We start from the raw sequence: 17,521 nt of genomic DNA, 5'->3' as shown, positions 1-17,521 counted from the left end.
TCCTCTACTGCTTTTCGCCTTAAAAGCAGAGGTTTGCCCGACACCAAAACATCACCGGATGGGGGATCATTAACTAGACTAAAGGTAGGGACATGGATCACTGTCGCATCCATATCTTCCTCCTCCTCAGTCAGCGATAATTTTTCCCAAATTTCATCCGGCATGCTTGCCTCCTTGAGTGTCATGGGGACGCTTTCCTCAATTAAATTGAAGAGTAGTAGGCTCTGTCTGTTTAACTGTCGTTTATATGGTCCTGTTTCGAACCGCCTGTTCATGTATGTCGCACGGAAATCTGTACGAAAGGAAAGCAGGCACTCACTTCCGTCTAAAAATGCGTTCATGTATTTCGCAAACTATCGTGCGACTGTCGTTACGTATCCTATGCGAAATACTACTAATTTGAATGTACATTTGTACAACTATGTTCCATAAATGAGAGCCAAATGAGAAATGAAAACAAAATCCACATATACATATAAACATATACATATAAAAATAAAAAATAAAAATAAAAAAAAATAAAATAAATAATGAATGAAACAGCCTTAAAAACGTGTCTACAAAATTTTTATTTTGTTTCAAGAATGTGTTGCATAAGTTTGTTTTAAGATTTTCGTTGTTATTCGCGAGTTTACGTTCTACTCGGCAGCTACAAGGCAAGTGAGTGATTTTGACATTCTCTTTCTATAAGAGACAGTCCTTTCAAAATACATAAACCCAAATTTAATGGAAAAGAGTGTACGTTTACGTGTTATTTCGTATGCCTTGTCGGTCGCATAGATTTTCGTTTTGAAGGAGTTTACATGAACAGAAAATGATTTTTTTCCACTTTCGAAGCGCAAAAAACCTTTCTGTCGACATACATGAACAGGCTGGAAGTGTCGTCCCTGCCCATATTTTCAGTCCGCTTTGTAGCAGAGTTAGAGCTGCTGGCAGTAACATTTTGGGAATCGTTGTCAATGTCCATATTTGTGATTGTCAGGGATAATGAGGAGGTTGCACTTGTGAGTGTAAAGACTAAGGGTGCCAAGGCATCCATACCTTCATCAGTCGAAGTTTCATTTTGAGAGTTTTCGGGTTTTTGGTTTTTTTTTTTTTTGTTAAGAGTTCGAATGTCCATGGGATATTGAGTTATGGAGGGGCTGAGGTCTACCGTGGCATAGCCTCCTTACCACGGCAAGGGCATGATAATTACTCGTGGAGTCGCCCAGGTATCAACGAGGCTCCGTTCAAATTCAGTTGGTACCCTAACTGCAAACCTTGAGGGGATCTCAAAGATTTTTTTTATTTGATAGGAGATCGCTACCAAATATGTGTCACACATTCCAGAGGTACAGTGTGGGTTTTCAGTGCACTGTATTGGTTGGTGAATGTAGTGATGGATAACCGTTGGTCGGTCACAACCCCCAATTCAACACTCAAAGAAGTTGAGTGGAAGATTGTGGTGTCTAGCCCCCGCATCGCGCCACGATCGTTATCCCCGGTAGGGGATACTTGCTTTATACTCTTGGCCGAGTTGGTTTAATATGCAAATCCTACCTGAAAAATGCAAGTATTGATAGGTTAGGTTAGGTTATAGGATGCGCAGCTGCAGTATGGGCAGCCACTCCACTCGGAGACCTTGAGGTCCATTGTGTTCATCCGAGATATTGAAAAAAAAAACTGGTTGAAGATATTCTGGTGTGATGTGGATACGTATGTGTGACTGTGGTTGTGTATAGATGAAGATTGTAGGTGATGTGGTTGTGGATGTAGGTTCTGGGGGTTCTGAGCTGGTGTGTGTATGACTGTTCGGCATCTTAGTTAGTGGTGGTGATTGTTGATGGTTATGGATGGATTGATGGTTATGTGTGACCATAGGTGTGGTAATGTGGTGTGAAGGTGTTGCCTGTGGATGAGAAGCAATTAGCGGTACGTCTGTAAAGGTAAGAAGAGGTTGATGAGACTATAGTTGTGGTGATGTTGTTGACTAGATATGGAAATATGTGGTGAATATTGTTAGTATTGAGGTGGTGAAATTGGGTGAAATGTAGCTGGGATGCGTTAGACAATGCTACTGTGTAGAGGTGGTGTTTGTCGCAATCCCAGTACGTTGGAGCCATTTCAGACCTTTAGCAAGGTGAAGTAGATCGGACGGCTCTGCTTGGCTAAATGCTGTTAGTGATTGGGTGGTATGTACCCCCATGGTACACAGTCTTCTGGAAATGAGCATAGGACAGCGGCATAAAAGGTGCTCAATCGTCTCTATTTCTTCCTCATCCTCGCAAAGCCTACAGTAGTCGGTCAAGTCTTCTTCCCATTTACTCGTCATGGATCTCGTTCTGCAATGACCCGTGATGATCCCCACTGCTAGTTTCAGGTCTGGTTTCCTCATTGAGAGCAGTGAGGCGGTTCTTGTCTTCGACGGGACTGGCCAGATTGCCCTAGATGTGCTGCAGCTGGGCAAGTTTTGCCAGTGTTGGCAGAATTTTTCTCTCTCATGAAGTGGCACAATGGTGGCTTGATGGAGTTGTCGATTTCAATATTTTGTGACTCCGATCCGCAGCGTGCCAGTTGGTCGGCTGCCTCGTTTCCCTCGATGTTGCAATGCCCTGGGACCCAACACAAGGTGACGATTGATTTTAGTGGCTCCAAAGCGTGTTTGCAATCCAGAACTGCTTCGGACTTGATATATAGGGACCTGAGAGATTTTAGGGCCGCTTGACTATCAACAAAGATAGTCACCGGTCCAGATATATCCCCTCTCATGTTGTTAATCAGTTCCACGGCCTTCCTGATCGCAAAGATTTCAGCTTGGAAGACACTGCAATATTCGTTCAGCTTGTATGAAATACGTAGATCCAGGGAATTGCTATAGACACCTGCTCCTGTGCCTGTTTCCATCTTAGAGCCGTCGGTATAAATATCTATACCGTCTAGAGGTGGGCTACTAAGTGTCCAATCATCCCTATGGGGTATATGCACCTTCGCTGACTCGAACGACATTTGTGGTGACATATAGTCACTAATGTTCCTCAAGGCCGTTGGTAGTCCGAATCGACGTAGGATTGCAGTTCGTCCGTGTTCGGAACTGCGCCATGAACCTAGCTCCTTCAGCCGAAGGGCACTCATTGCTGCCAGTTCCTGCACTACTAGGTCCAGTGGGTGTAGATCTAGTAGCACATTTAAGGCAGCTTGTGGAGTGCTCCTCATGGCACCAGTTATTAGAAGTGATGCCGCTCTTTGGACGCTGTTCAGTTTGTTTAGATATGTCGTTTTGTTCAGAGCATTCCACCACACCAGAGAGCCATAAGTAAGAATTGGGTGGACAATGGTCGTATAGATCCAATGAACGACCTTTGGTCTCAGACCCCAACTCTTACCAATGGAGTTCTTGCAGGAATATAGAGCTATTAGACCTCTCTTGGTGCGCTCCTCGACGTTCCTTTTCCACGTGAGTTGGTGATCAAGAATGATGCCGAGGTATTTGGCTTCCGAAGAGAGTTCAAGACTAACTCCATCCAGCACTGGTAGGGTGAATGGTCTGACCTTCCTTTTATTTGTGAACAATACTAGCTCTGTTTTCGATGGGTTTACTCCGAGTCCGTTGTTAAGTGCCCATCTAGATAATTTGACTAGAGTTCCTTGCAAGAGTTCTGATAGTGTCTGTGGGAACTTCCCACTGAACATGATGACAACGTCATCTGCATACGCGATCGTCTTTATGCGCTGCCTATCAAAATCCTTGAGTATTTCATTTATCACTAGAAGCCACAGTAGTGGTGATATTACACCACCTTCAGGTGTACCTCGTGACCTGCTTCCGAATGGAACTTCCACCGATGCTTGAATTGATTATTCGGCTACTGAGCATGCCGTCAATCCAATTGACCAGTATAGTCTAGACACCTAGATTTATTAGAGAGCTGTGTATGGATTCGAGTCTAACGTTATTGAAGGCCCCCTCTATGTCGAGAAATGCCGCTAGCGTATAGTCCGAGCCATCCATATTTCTCTCAATATGTCCAACTACCTCGTTTAATGCTGTTTCCGCCGATTTGGCTTTTAGGTAGGCATGTTGGGCGATACTTAGGTCTGTGGCTGAAAACTTGGCTCTAATGCCAAGGTCCAGCAGCCTTTCTAGAGTTTTTAGTAAAAAGGAGGAAAGACTAATTGGTCTATATTCTTTTGGAAGTGTGTGGCTTGACTTCCCCGCTTTAGGGATGTATACCACAGTCACTTCCCTCCATAGAACCGGTATGTACGATAAACACAAACAAGCCCTGAAGATACGTACCAGATGTGGAATCAGTGACTCCAAGGCATTATGTAGCATTGCGGGTATGATTCTATCTGGTCCGGGTGATTTAAAGGGCTTGAAAGTGTTTATGGCCTATCTTATTTTTGGCTGACTGATGATCTCATCAATAGCACTCACATCTGCATCTACGGTGGCATGGTTTATTGTTGGAACGCCAGTTAGTTCTGATACATCCATGCAGTTAGGGAAGTGAGTGGTAGCAAGGAGATCTAGAGTCTCTAGGCCTGAGTTCGTCCATGTGCCGTCAGCCCGTTTAATACTACCAATAGTTTTCGGGTCCTTTGATAATACTTTACGGAATCTAGCCACGTCCTTTACTCCTTCTATCGTCTCACTAAAGCAAAGCAGGATTTGCGTTTAGCCTTCTTTATTGCACTGTTGTATTTATTGAAAGATACTCTGTAGTTCTCCCAATCGGTTGACAACTTTGACTTATTTGCTTTATTATAAAGCCTCCTGCTAATCTTCCTTAGATTGGCAAGATCTTTTGACCACCAGGCCGGTTGGTTTCTCCTACCAGGGTGAGTTAGTGGGCAGGAGGCCTCATAGCTATCCACCAGAACCTTTGTTACATGTTTCACAGCGCTATCAACTTCTGCGGCTGTTGTAGGATAACAGGGTACCCCCAGCATTGAAGTTGCTAACTCTGAAAACTTGTCCCAATTGGCCTTTCGTGGATTCCTATGTGGTGGTTGCCGAATTCCATCAACCGAGACTTTGAAAAGTACCTTTCGATGATCCGAAAAGGAGCAATCTTTGGATACCTTCCAGTCAGTGATGTGGGAATCGTCTTTGTTTACGAGGGTTATATCAATAACTTCCTCCCTTATACTGTTTTGGAAAGTAAGTAGAAAGTTATGTTTTAAAATAAATTCGAAAATGGACTCACCCCGTGCATTCGTGTCGCTGCTACCCCAGTGGAAGTGATGGGCGTTGGCATCGCACCCCAAGATAATGAGGCAGTTGCTACCCATCTCTTCTACAAGTCTCTCCACGTTTTGGCCGGGTGGGTCAGGGCTCTCATATGGCATGTAAATTGACGCAAAGATGGTAGATTTTTGTGACACATCTTGCATTTTTACAGCCGTTGTATCTCCTGCGCTGAAATTAGAGAGATACATTAAATTCAAGTTCTTCTTTGCAACTATACAGGTTCTTACCTTGTCTCCGTTGGATGTGGCGAAGATAGTATAGTTGCTATCGCTTAGCCCAGCAACCTTATTTTTATATAAATAGGGTTCCTGGACTAAAGCGATATCAACTTCTGACTTTGAGAGGGAGAGTAGAAGTTCAGCAGCAGCTTCTTTGCAGTGATGCAGGCTAATCTGCATAATGCGAAGCGGCTGCAACCGTCGTTCCTTTACTGTCTTTGACCTAGACGGAATCTTATCCATCCTAGGCCAAAGTGCAGTTTCCCCTCTCGAGCCCGCAGGAATTCCTGCCCTTGTGTGTCAATTGACACCCTTATCGCCATACCCTCACCCTCCGGACTAGGGCTGATGAGCTTCCATGAGCTGGTCTGGAGGTTAGGGTTCTGTCTGGCAAGTATTGTCAGAATCCTTGTTGGGTCCACCGCAGGCGGGGGTACCCACGCCGACAATACCTTTCTTCTGGGAATCTCGTCTACACCCACAGCCGCCAATTGGCAGCCCTCCCAGAGTTCACCAAGGCCGTCTATTGTGTTAACAAAGAAGTTTAAGGATTCCTTGTTCTCACAACAGACGATCCTGATGCCTCTGAAAGGAGCTGCACTGCCGAATTGTGTGTGCTTGGGAGGCTCCCCTTCGCCAGCAAACACTATCTCACGGAGCTGATTTTCAATCAGCCGCCAGTGCTTGTCGTTGATCCTGCATTCAGGATCCGCTCTGTCGATGACCGCTACGCGCAATTCATCTGGCACAAGCGGTCTGACAGTCCTTCTATTCCCCGCCCGCTACTCTTAGGAGGAGAGGTAGGAGTCACCTTGTGACTTAAGTTGGCCTTAGAGGTTGCCTTAGTATTGGTGGACTTCTCGCTCTCGTTCCCTTGGTAACGGACAGAGGAGGTGGATGGCTTGGAGTCCTGTCTCGGGATGGGTCTTTTGGCCTTAGGGTGTGGTTCCTCTGTAGATCTAACCCTATTCACCGGATTACTCGATGAAGAGGGGTTGGAAGATGCCACACTCGTAGGTATAGATTCCGTCGTCGGGACAGGCATCCCAGTTCTCTCCTCCTCTGTGTTTTGGGGCTTCCTACTTAGGAATTCAGGCTTTCCTGGAGGCTGAATCAAGTCACCATCACTCTTGATTTGACCTTTACAGGTAGTGGGAGTGGATGATGACGTTGACAGCAGTATCTTGTCGACCATCTGGATAAGGGAGAGCCTATCGATCTCAGGATTTCTCCTGGGTAGGTGAGGGTACTTCTTTTCGAATTTGCTCACCACCCTGAGATTAATCCTGATCAACTTGCAGTCCCTTACCGAGATGGCCGAAGATTCCATGCCGATGCACTTCCTAAGATAGTTTAAGGACCTCCGATAAGCCCCTTTATCCTTCGTCAGTCGACCAGCTGTGTTGCCTGGGGTAGTGGGGACTTTGTCGTCCAAAGCCTTGGTCGTTGTCGCCCGAGGCCTTGGTCGTGGTACCCTCCTCAGTGGCATCCTGCCTGTGCAAGGTTGGCTTATCGGCTTCGGCCGATGTACAATTATCCCGGGTCAGGTTCCATATCCGCACGAATTGTAGTTTCCGTTGAGCCCGAGGACAGTTTATCTGTGACTGCAGCTGCTGGAACAACTGTGTTGTTTAGTTCGTCGTCAGATAAACTGTCCTCGGTCTCTTCAGAAACACAACTCCGACTAGGGCCTGGGGAAACCATCCTCTCCAACATGGCCAGGAGCTGCCTACTCTGTTCTGTCTGGTGTGGTCATATCATAGTCCATTGGCGTTGCGGTTTTGTCGGCATCTTTAGTTTTCGGGGTTTTTGGTGGTTTTGTGTTAATTTTGTGATCCATACGTCATTGAATTGATGGGGGAATGGAGGTCGACCATGGCATAGCCCTCCTGTACCATGGCAAGGACTTGTCAACTAAGCCTGTACTGCATTGAGGCGCCCAGGTATCTAAATGAGGCTCCGTTCTACTACAGTAGGTACCCTTACTGCAAACCTTGAACACCGATAGGCACGGATTCGCTTAACACCCCGGCGTTAGGGGATCTCTGTTACGTAGGAGATCACTACGTGGGTAACCTTTGGTCGACCACAATCTCCTCGGCCCACTTTCCAGAACTGGGTGGGGGAGATTGTGGCCTTAAGCCCTCGCATCGCGTCAAGATTGTTACCCCTGGCGAGGGATGCAAGTATTGATACTTCCAGATGTTATTTCTTTATTATACCCTCCACCATAATATGGAGGGTATAATTAAATTTGTCATTCCGTTTGTAAAACATCGAAATATTCATCGGAGACGATATAACCATGTCCGTCTATCCGTCCGCCGGTCCGTCTGTTGAAATCAAGATACAGCTCGCAATTTTTAAGATAGAACTTTGTTATTTGGTATGGAAGTTTCTATTACTCCTAGGATGTTTGGTATTGCAAATGGGCTATGTCGGTCCACGTTTTGATATAGCCCCTATAGAACGGTACCACCCGATTTTTGAAGGTTGTGACCACAATAATCCAACGTAATGGCTGAAATTTGGTAGTTACTCTTCGTTGGAGGTATAAAACTTTCCCCCAGAAATTTGTCGGTATAGCTTCACGCCTTTATATAGGCCCAATAGAACGGTACCTGCCGATTTTCGTTATTTTGAGGTTGTGACCTCAATAATCCACCGAAATGGTTGAAATTTGGTATTTAGTCTTCGTGAGTGGTATAAATTTTGAAAGTTAGTCACATGGTTTTACCGAAACTGCTGAAATTTTGAATTTAGTCTTCTTCATAAACGAAGGGAAATTGTTCTATTTTACTTCAATAAAACTCGTGGTGGAGGTATAACAAGTTCGGCCCGGCCGAACTTAACGCCGTTCTTACTTGTTTAAGTTAATTTTGGAGCTCCTATAACTTGTTAATAAGTTAGAATTTGCCCAATGTGGAATAATGACCTGTTACATAATGTAACGAGGCATCTCATAGAATTATTATATGCCGTGTTTGTTTCATTATTTTAAATGTATATTATGACTAATTATTATGTTTGTTCATTTATTAAATTTTGCTTGTTTGACATTTACTTATTTACAACAGTGTAATTGAAGATCATGTTTTAATAATTTTCACTCATTACAAGAATTATTCTCAGTTACTCTTTTACTTAATTTTGTATGCTCATAAAATCTAATATAAGCAGTGACACTTCTTGTAATTTAGCGATTCTATGACTTGTTGTCGAACAATAAACATCACTTAAAATTAATATTAACCAAAGCGGTTTTATTTTGACAGCCCATGTGGCAAAATAATAAAATAAACCATTATAAATCAAATTAATCCTGTGCGTAGGCGAACTTGTGCTTTGACACTGTTCTTGCCTCGTACAAACACCAAAAATATTATATTTAGTGGACAGCTTGGACATTAAGTCTGGCTTTGACCCTAAATATTAATAATAAAACAATATTACAAGGAGTCTCATCGCCTTCAATGGCGCCCAACGATAAAAATCCGCAAAAATTTTAATAAAATTATAAATTTGGAAGCTGTACAACGAAAAAACCAACAACATTTATCCACAATTTGCAAATTTGCCCAACAAAAATTGCTGCCTGAGAAGACACGTCATATTGATCATTACTTGGAGCTGACGACTGCGTTACCGTTGTCTCCACCAAATTGTTGTTGTGATAAAATATTCCTCACCGTCTCAAGTGGGAGCTGCGAAAGTGTGTTATAGTTGTTGATGCTTTGGTATAGTTGTTGCTGTGATCAATAGTCACAGTTGGAGCTGCTGAAGTGTATTGTTGTTGTATCATCCAAATTCTTGTTTCGTACTCTACGCACGTTGTTGTTGCTGCATTGGTTAATGCATGTAAAGAGATTGAGTGATAATTCGTCGTGATCACATTGTTATGCTCATTCGCTCATAGAGTAGAGTGTCAATATATTTTTGTTCTCCACAATATTGAGTGGCAATCAAAAGGGAATAAAATAGTGTACTCGGAGAAGAGCACTGGAAAATTAATTTCTCTCCACCAATAATAATTGAGAACGTATTGGAATATTTCTGTACTCACTCTCAACATACAAAAACTCTCCACGAATCACCGATCTTACTAATTACAGTGTGACCTTCAAATATTTTCACACAAATGAAATTGATGCAAAAACATAGTTTTGAAATCTAAAAAGTACAGTTTCAAAATGCGTAGAAGTCCACGTTTTACACCAAAAACATCACAAAATGCACATGTAGCTCAGAACCCGTTAGATAACCGTACTTTTGCCGAAGACCAGTCTACAAATTCTGATGTAAACTCTCCGAATGGTAATAGACCTATTTCTGCATTGCCAAATATGGATGATTTACTTAGCTATTCTGCACAAAATCCAATTACTCCACAGGATTCTGGGAGTTTACCACAAAATATTATGTCAAAGATATCTGGCAATAACTTTGCCCCAAATAGCTCAGTAAATATTACCCTAACGCAAGGCCAATTTATGGACCTTTTAGGAGGTTTAAACGTTAGGCAGGAACCGAAGTCGACGTTCGTCAATTGTAGTGCCCGTTTTAATGGTGGTAGGAATTCCAGTAAGGTTGATGATTTCATTGCCACAATATTGGTTTACAAAGACGCACAAAATGTTTCCGATGTCCTAGCTCTAACAAGTTTTCCCCTTTTGCTTGAGGGATATGCTTCAACATAGTGGCAAGGTGTTAAAAATGAAGCCAAGACATTTGATATGGCAATAGATTTGCTGAGAAAAGCTTTTTCACCCCCTAAGCCTGACTGGAGAATATTTTCCGAGCTCAGTCAAGAAAAACAAAAGTCATATGAATCCACAGACTCGTTTGTTTGCAAGAAACGCCGCTTATTTGCCAATTATCTGAACAATTGTCAGAAAATACAATGCTAAATATGGTTTTCTCACAACTTAACATCTCCATTAGGGAAAAGATAGCAAGAGATAGTATTACTTCTTTCCAAGATTTGCTACAAAAAGCCAGGGAGATAGAAATGTTAATAATGGAGAACAAAGAGCCAAAATCTGAACAGATCAAATATGCAAAAAGTCAATATTTGGAACATAATGACAAATCTTTAATTCACTGCTCATTCTGCAGGAAAAAGAATCACACGTCTGAGACGTGTTATAAAAAACTTGAAGCTGATAGGAAGAAACAGCCAAAAGTTCAAGAAACCACTTTAAACTGCTATGGCTGCGGTGCCGCCGGCTATTATAGGTCAAATTGCCCGAATTGCAATAAAAATAACCCTCTTAATAGCCCGGACAAAATTGATTTTAATGCAGTCGATACCAGAAAAGTTGGAAGGAATGTGCCCACAGTCAATTTAAATATTAACGGCCTTAAAGGTGAAGCCTACTTTGATACAGCCGTACGTACAAGCGTTGCAGGATATACATTGTTCAAGAAATTAAAGAAAATGGGACATGAGTTTCAAGAGGTGAAAGCTGAAATTATTATGGCTGATGGTATACCCCGAGAAGAAGTTGTTTATTCAACAATCGTTAAGATTATTATTGGTAAACGCTTTAAGCGTATTCGTTTCATTTGTTTACCTTGGGCCAAAAGCAACAGAACATTAATAGGAATAGATTTCCTCGAACAAGCAGGAATCGTTCTTGATTTAGCCCAAAGGATTTGGCACTTTAAAGATGACCCCAATACAACTTTTGAATTTAAAATGAATGAACCTAAATTGATAAAATCAATACCACTCACACAAGCTAATATTATGGAACATAATGCTACAGATACATTTTTGAGTTGGTTTGAAAATTCTAATACATTACCAAAAGATGGAAAATCTACACCGAAGAATTCAGATATTTCCACAGTTTATGATTATTCGCCCGGTGGAATTAACAAGATTTTTGAAGGAAGTATTCCGCAAGATTCATCTATAATCTCGGAATCCAATTTATTTCCACCCTTAAAACGAGTTAAATGTAATAAAAATACTGATAAAAATCAGTTATCGATTCAACTAAATGTTCTTGATTTCAAATTGCGAGAAAATGAAGGAAGAAATTTAGATGAAGAACAAAGAAAGAAATTAGAAAACTTACTGGAAGAAATGAAATATGTTTTTGAGGAAAATTCAGAACCAATCCCACAGGTGGAACATTTTATTGATACCGGAGATCACAGACCAATTTCATGCCCTCCATATCGTATTTCTCCAAAGATGAAAGAAAAGCTTAAGTTAGAAATAACTGATATGTTGAAGAAAAATATTATTCAAGAGGAAGAATCTCCATGGGCGTTTCCCGTAGTTCTTATTCCCAAAAAGACAGGAGAAGTTCGAGTCTGTGTAGACTATCGCCGCTTAAATGCGATCACTACAACAGACAAGTATCCTCTCCCCAGAATGGATGATTTGTTGCATGCTGCCAAAGCCTCATCATTTATGTCAACAATCGACTTGAAGTCTGGATATTGGCAAATCAAAATGGCTGACAGAGATAAAATAAAAACAGCATTTACAACACCCTTTGGTATCTACGTATTCAACAGGATGCCATTTGGATTAAAAAACGCGCCGGCAACATTTCAACGGCTAGTGGATAAATTTCGAAATGGTCTCCCTCAAATAACAATTTTAGCATATTTAGATGATATAATCATATGCTTCAAAGATTTTGATTCACATATCAATGATTTACGCAAAACATTTGAAAGAATAAAGACATTTAATCTGCAACTTAATAGAGATAAATGCAATTTTTGTAAACCTCAAGTTAAATACTTAGGTCATATTTTAACTGAAAACGGCTTAAAGCCGGACCCTGAAAAAACAACTGCAATCTTACAAAGATTACATCCAAAGAACTTAAAGCAGTTGATTTCGTTTTTACAAACATGTTCATGGTATCGTCGTTTTATACCAAATTTCGCTGAAATTTCAAAACCATTGTCAAACTTAACGAAGAAAAATATGCAATGGAAATGGACCCAAATTGAAAATGAAGCTTTTATCAAACTAAAAACGCTTCTTTCTTCACCGCCGATTCTTCAACAAATTAATGAATCTGAGCCATTCCTATTGAAAACCGACGCTAGTAATTATGCGCTCGGAGCTGTTTTACTCCAGGGGGAGAAAGAAAAGGAACACCCTATTGAGTACGCCAGCCGACTTTTGTTGCCAGCAGAACGAAATTATTCTACAACAGAAAGAGAGGCATTAGCAGTCGTTTGGGCAGTTAAAAAGTTTCGCGGCTACATCGAGGGATCTGATACATTTGTGCTAACAGATCACCAACCATTAAAGTGGCTCTTTAGCTTAAAATCGCCTACAGGACGTTTAGCCAGATGATTTTCCACAACAAGGTGCTGCAGAAATAAGAAAATCTCAGCTTGAAGATGAGGAAATAAAAACAATAATCAACGCATTTGAAAATGACGCTGAAGATGTTTCTAAATACACCAATAAAGGATACCTTATGCTAGATGGAATTTTATACCGATATTGTTTCGAACAAGATACGGAAAATGGACAGTTAGTACTGCCAAAATCTATGCGTAATAAAATATTACATCGATTTCATGATGATCCAACAGCAGGACATTATGGCGTTGATAGAACAATCAACCGAATTTCTCCACATTACTATTGGAAAGGCATGAGAGCTGATATTGCAAACTATGTGAAAAAGTGCGATCAATGTCAACGTTATAAATCGACTAATTTGAAACCACAAGGATTATATCGTACAGTATCAAGTAATCAACGTTTTGAAGTTGTAGCGATAGATCTTGTTGGTCCACTCCCACGAACTGCACAAGGACATCAATGGATCCTAGTAATGGAAGATATTTGTAGTCGTTGGGTAGAGCTATTTGCTTTAAGAGAAGCTACTGCTGAAAAATGTGCGATGATAATTTTAAATGAATTAATTTTGAGATATGGCGTCCCAAGACGTATTCATACGGATAACGTAAGTCAATTTATATCCGCAATAATGCAAAAGCTAACTTATTGTTTGGGTATTGATCAAACATTTACCCCGGTTTATCACCCTGAGGCAAATCCGGTGGAAAGAAAAAACAGAGATCTAAAAACACAGCTATCCATATATGTTGGAAAAGATCATACCACATGGGATACAAAGCTGCCTATGATTAGATTTGCTATGAATACTGCTATGTGCGGCAGTACAGGATACACACCCGCATATATTACATTTGGACGTGAACTTAGAAGTCCAATGGAAGCTCACCACGATCTGAAATCCATCATTGTTTCAGAAAACTTCATTCCACAAATAACGCCACATTTGAAAAAGATGGCAGATATTTTGAAAAACGCGAAAGAAGCTGAAGAAAAGATGCAAACCAGAAATCAAATATACTCCGATTTGAAACGAAGACCTAATGTCAGCTATAATATTGGAGATAAAGTTTTGGTAGCGACTCATATTCTGAGCAATAAAAATGATAATTTAACTTCTAAATTTGTACCTCGTCGTGATGGACCTTATACAATAATAGAGAAGAATGGAACATGTTTCACGGTTGCATCAGAAGATAACCCTGATATTCCCTTAGGAACATATCATGCATCAGATCTCACTCCATATCAAGGATCTACAGATATGCCGATATATCCTTTAAGAAAGCGTGGACGTCCTAAAACCGGAAACAGCGATGCAAGTACAACAAGAAATACAACACAGATCATCGAAAATACACACACAATACCAAATGTGAATCCACACACTAAAAATTTCCAAGTAACCAACACACTTACATCTGCTGAAGAACATATTACTACCAATGCAGAAAATAAAATGGTTCTTCGGCCAAGACAAATGAAGAAATAGATCCTGCCACATCATCGGGACGATCTCAGTGGCAGAGGGGGAGGCTGTAACGAGGCATCTCATAGAATTATTATATGCCGTGTTTGTTTCATTATTTTAAATGTATATTATGACTAATTATTATGTTTGTTCATTTATTAAATTTTGCTTGTTTGACATTTACTTATTTACAACAGTGTAATTGAAGATCATGTTTTAATAATTTTTACTCAATCATAACTTTATTGGAATAATTGGAATTTTATGTTCACTCATTACAAGAATTATTCTCAGTTACTCTTTTACTTAATTTTGTATGCTCATAAAATCTAATATAAGCAGTGACACTTCTTGTAATTTAGCGATTCTATGACTTGTTGTCGAACAATAAACATCACTTAAAATTAATATTAACCAAAGCGGTTTTATTTTGACAGCCCATGTGGCAAAATAATAAAATAAACCATTATAAATCAAATTAATCCTGTGCGTAGGCGAACTTGTGCTTTGACACTGTTCTTGCCTCGTACAAACACCAAAAATATTATATTTAGTGGACAGCTTGGACATTAAGTCTGGCTTTGACCCTAAATATTAATAATAAAATAATATTACAAGGAGTCTCATCCCCTTCAATAATAATATTACATACTCGAATGTTTTGTTCTATTTTCAGCCATATAAAAGAACATTTATTGTGACATTTTCTAATGTAACCTGCACTCCGCTCGATGATATTTTCAAGGTACTTACCTGCGATCTGAAAATGGTGTCTACAAGTCATTATTCTTACAATCAATTGATTGCATTCAATCGTGATATGCCCTTATCGACGTCGTTACGTCTTTGCGCCTTTGCCAAATTCAGACCAAGAGGAAAATTTATTAAATTTATGGATGTTAAATTTAATTGGTGTGATATGTTGAGCCATGCGGTTGCGGTGCCAGTATTGGGTGATTTTTTAAAGGAAATGACACGAAAAAGTAATTACCCACTGTCGTGCCCCTTAAAGGCTGTAAGTCTTTTCTAATGACGAATACTGGTTCCACATTAAATTACTTTAACCTTTAATCTGCCTTCGTTTAGAATTTTAACTACAGTGTTGAAAATTACAGTGTAACCGAAGAAATGTTACCGATTTATGCTGCCAATATAGACTTTAACTTTACTATGCATTACATGGACGACAAAGGGAAAAAGCTAAGTGAAGTCTGCTTTAATGGATCCACAGAGCCTATACCGAAGAAGAGAAAGGCTTGAATGAAAATATATGTGAATCGAATAAAGAGAAAACTATACAAAATGCAGTTATAAGTAAAACGTATTTTTGGTTAATTTACAGGAACGATGTTTTATTAATTTTCGATTTAAAGAAAAATAAAAAACAATATATTCTTGGAAAACTGATGTTTTGTCTTGGTAAAAATGAGGCACTCAGCGCCAAAACGGCCTAACCCACACACCCAAAAAAAAAAAAAAACAATCAGACTGTAAAAATTTAACTGAAACCTTTTGAAATAAATTCTAAAAAATTCCGTATTGCATTATTTTAGAAGGTAGCATTACCTAGTGTTATTCAATGCAATATGACATTTTTTAGTAGTTATATCAAAAGGTTCTGGTTAGATCTTTATAGTCTGTTTGATTTTTGGGCGTGTGGGTTAGGCCGTTTTGGCGCTGAGCGCCTCATATACGTTTAAATATAATGAAATGGGGCGTTAACATGGCAAAGTCCAGGACTTATGTTTGTCTCTCTTTCATCCTAAGTGGTCCAAAGCATGATATACCCTAGGGCAGGGGCCCTCATTTCTTCACGCTACACCTTAACTAATTTTAAATGGAAGGTGCTTATACCTGGGAAGTTTTTGCAGATTCTGAAACTACAATGCTCATAGATGAGAAATATCAAGAAACAAAAAAAAATCGCGATTTAAGTTCACATTTTTAGGGATTTCTTAGGTTTTCACGATTTTGCTTGCAAACCGCGTGTCCTATGTAAATGGGCCTAAGAAAAATGTTGCAGCTGTGAAAATTCTCCACAAGATTGACCTTTATGATATTTTCGAAGGTTTTACCGTTTTTGAGATATAGAAGTTCAAATTGAGACAATGCACTGACTGTATCGCCTCCTTATAAAACAATGTCATTACTGCATTTCCCAAATTAAATGTATATATCTTGAAAATGGTACAACCTAGGAAAACAATAAATGATCCAATCTTGTAGAGAATTTTCACAGCTTCAACATTTTCTTTAGTCCCATTTTAATATGACTTGCGGTTTCCAAGCAAAATCTTGAAGACTTAAGATAAAAGCCTAAGAAATTTGAACTGAACCTCTATATCTCAAAAATGGTAAAACCTACGAAAAAACCTAATGGCCAGTATTTCGATACGACTTGCGATTTCCAAGCAAAATCGTGAAAATCTAAAAAACCCTAAAATTGTGAATTTTGATCGCGATTTATTTAAAAATCCCTCCGGCGATTTTTTCTGTTTTTTTTATTTTTCATATCTATGAACATTGCTGTTTCAGAATACGCGAAATTTTCCCATGTGTAAGCGGTTTTCATCAAAAGTTAGTTAAGGCGCACTGAGCATCATATTGTTTTATAAGGGGGCGATACAGTCAGTGCATTGTCTCAATTTGAACTTCTATACCAGAGGTCCGCAAAATGCATATAAAAGGCACACTCGATTGCCTTTTCCCAAAAGCGAATAGTGCAGTGCCTTGCATATAAAAATATGAATATGCAAAAAGCAGATTCACCCCAAAAAATGATTCACTGCTTTAGTGCATGCTTGCTTGCTTTTACATTTGTATTCACACGATTCGCAAATGCAGTATGCACAATACTGCATACCACCACACAGTATCGTACCATCTTCTGTTTGAATAAATGAATACTTTTGCCAAATTTCGCTTTTTCTTTGAGTTTCTTTAATAATAGGATAAACTAAACTAGTAATTGTTTTTATTGTCTCAACATTAATTTTTTATGTTTATTAACATTTAAATTTGACCAGAAATATCTACTGCTTTTTGTAATGCAACGTGCTTTTTCGAAGGCAGCGTGCAAAAAAAAGGCAACGAGCTCTTGTAGTGTGTTGTGTGTGTGCAATTGGCACACACTCATGAAAGTAAAGGCAAAGCAAGCAATAGCATTAAACAGAGATGGCAATAGCAAGCAATGAAAAAAGCACGAAATCGCGAATATGCATTAAAAGCGAGTGGCATTTTGCGGACCTCTGTTC

The 17,521-nt window shown here is 39.9% G+C and overlaps 1 protein-coding gene across 1 annotated transcript; it reads left to right on the top strand.

Moving 5' to 3' along the window:
- Positions 1-15,033: 15,033 nt before the first annotated feature.
- Positions 15,034-15,527, top strand: LOC141386792 (uncharacterized). The gene is made up of 2 exons (XM_073955704.1): positions 15,034-15,282; positions 15,354-15,527. The coding sequence occupies exons 1-2, from the start codon at positions 15,034-15,036 to the stop codon at positions 15,525-15,527; spliced, it is 423 nt and encodes a 140-aa protein (XP_073811805.1).
- The last annotated feature ends 1,994 nt before the right edge of the window (positions 15,528-17,521 follow it).

The sequence above is a fragment of the Musca autumnalis genome, unplaced genomic scaffold (genome assembly GCF_047663935.1).
Source record: "Musca autumnalis isolate F117 unplaced genomic scaffold, ASM4766393v1 scaffold_5, whole genome shotgun sequence".
Taxonomy (NCBI): Eukaryota; Metazoa; Arthropoda; class Insecta; order Diptera; family Muscidae; genus Musca; species Musca autumnalis.
This window is presented reverse-complemented; position numbering and strand designations above follow the sequence as displayed.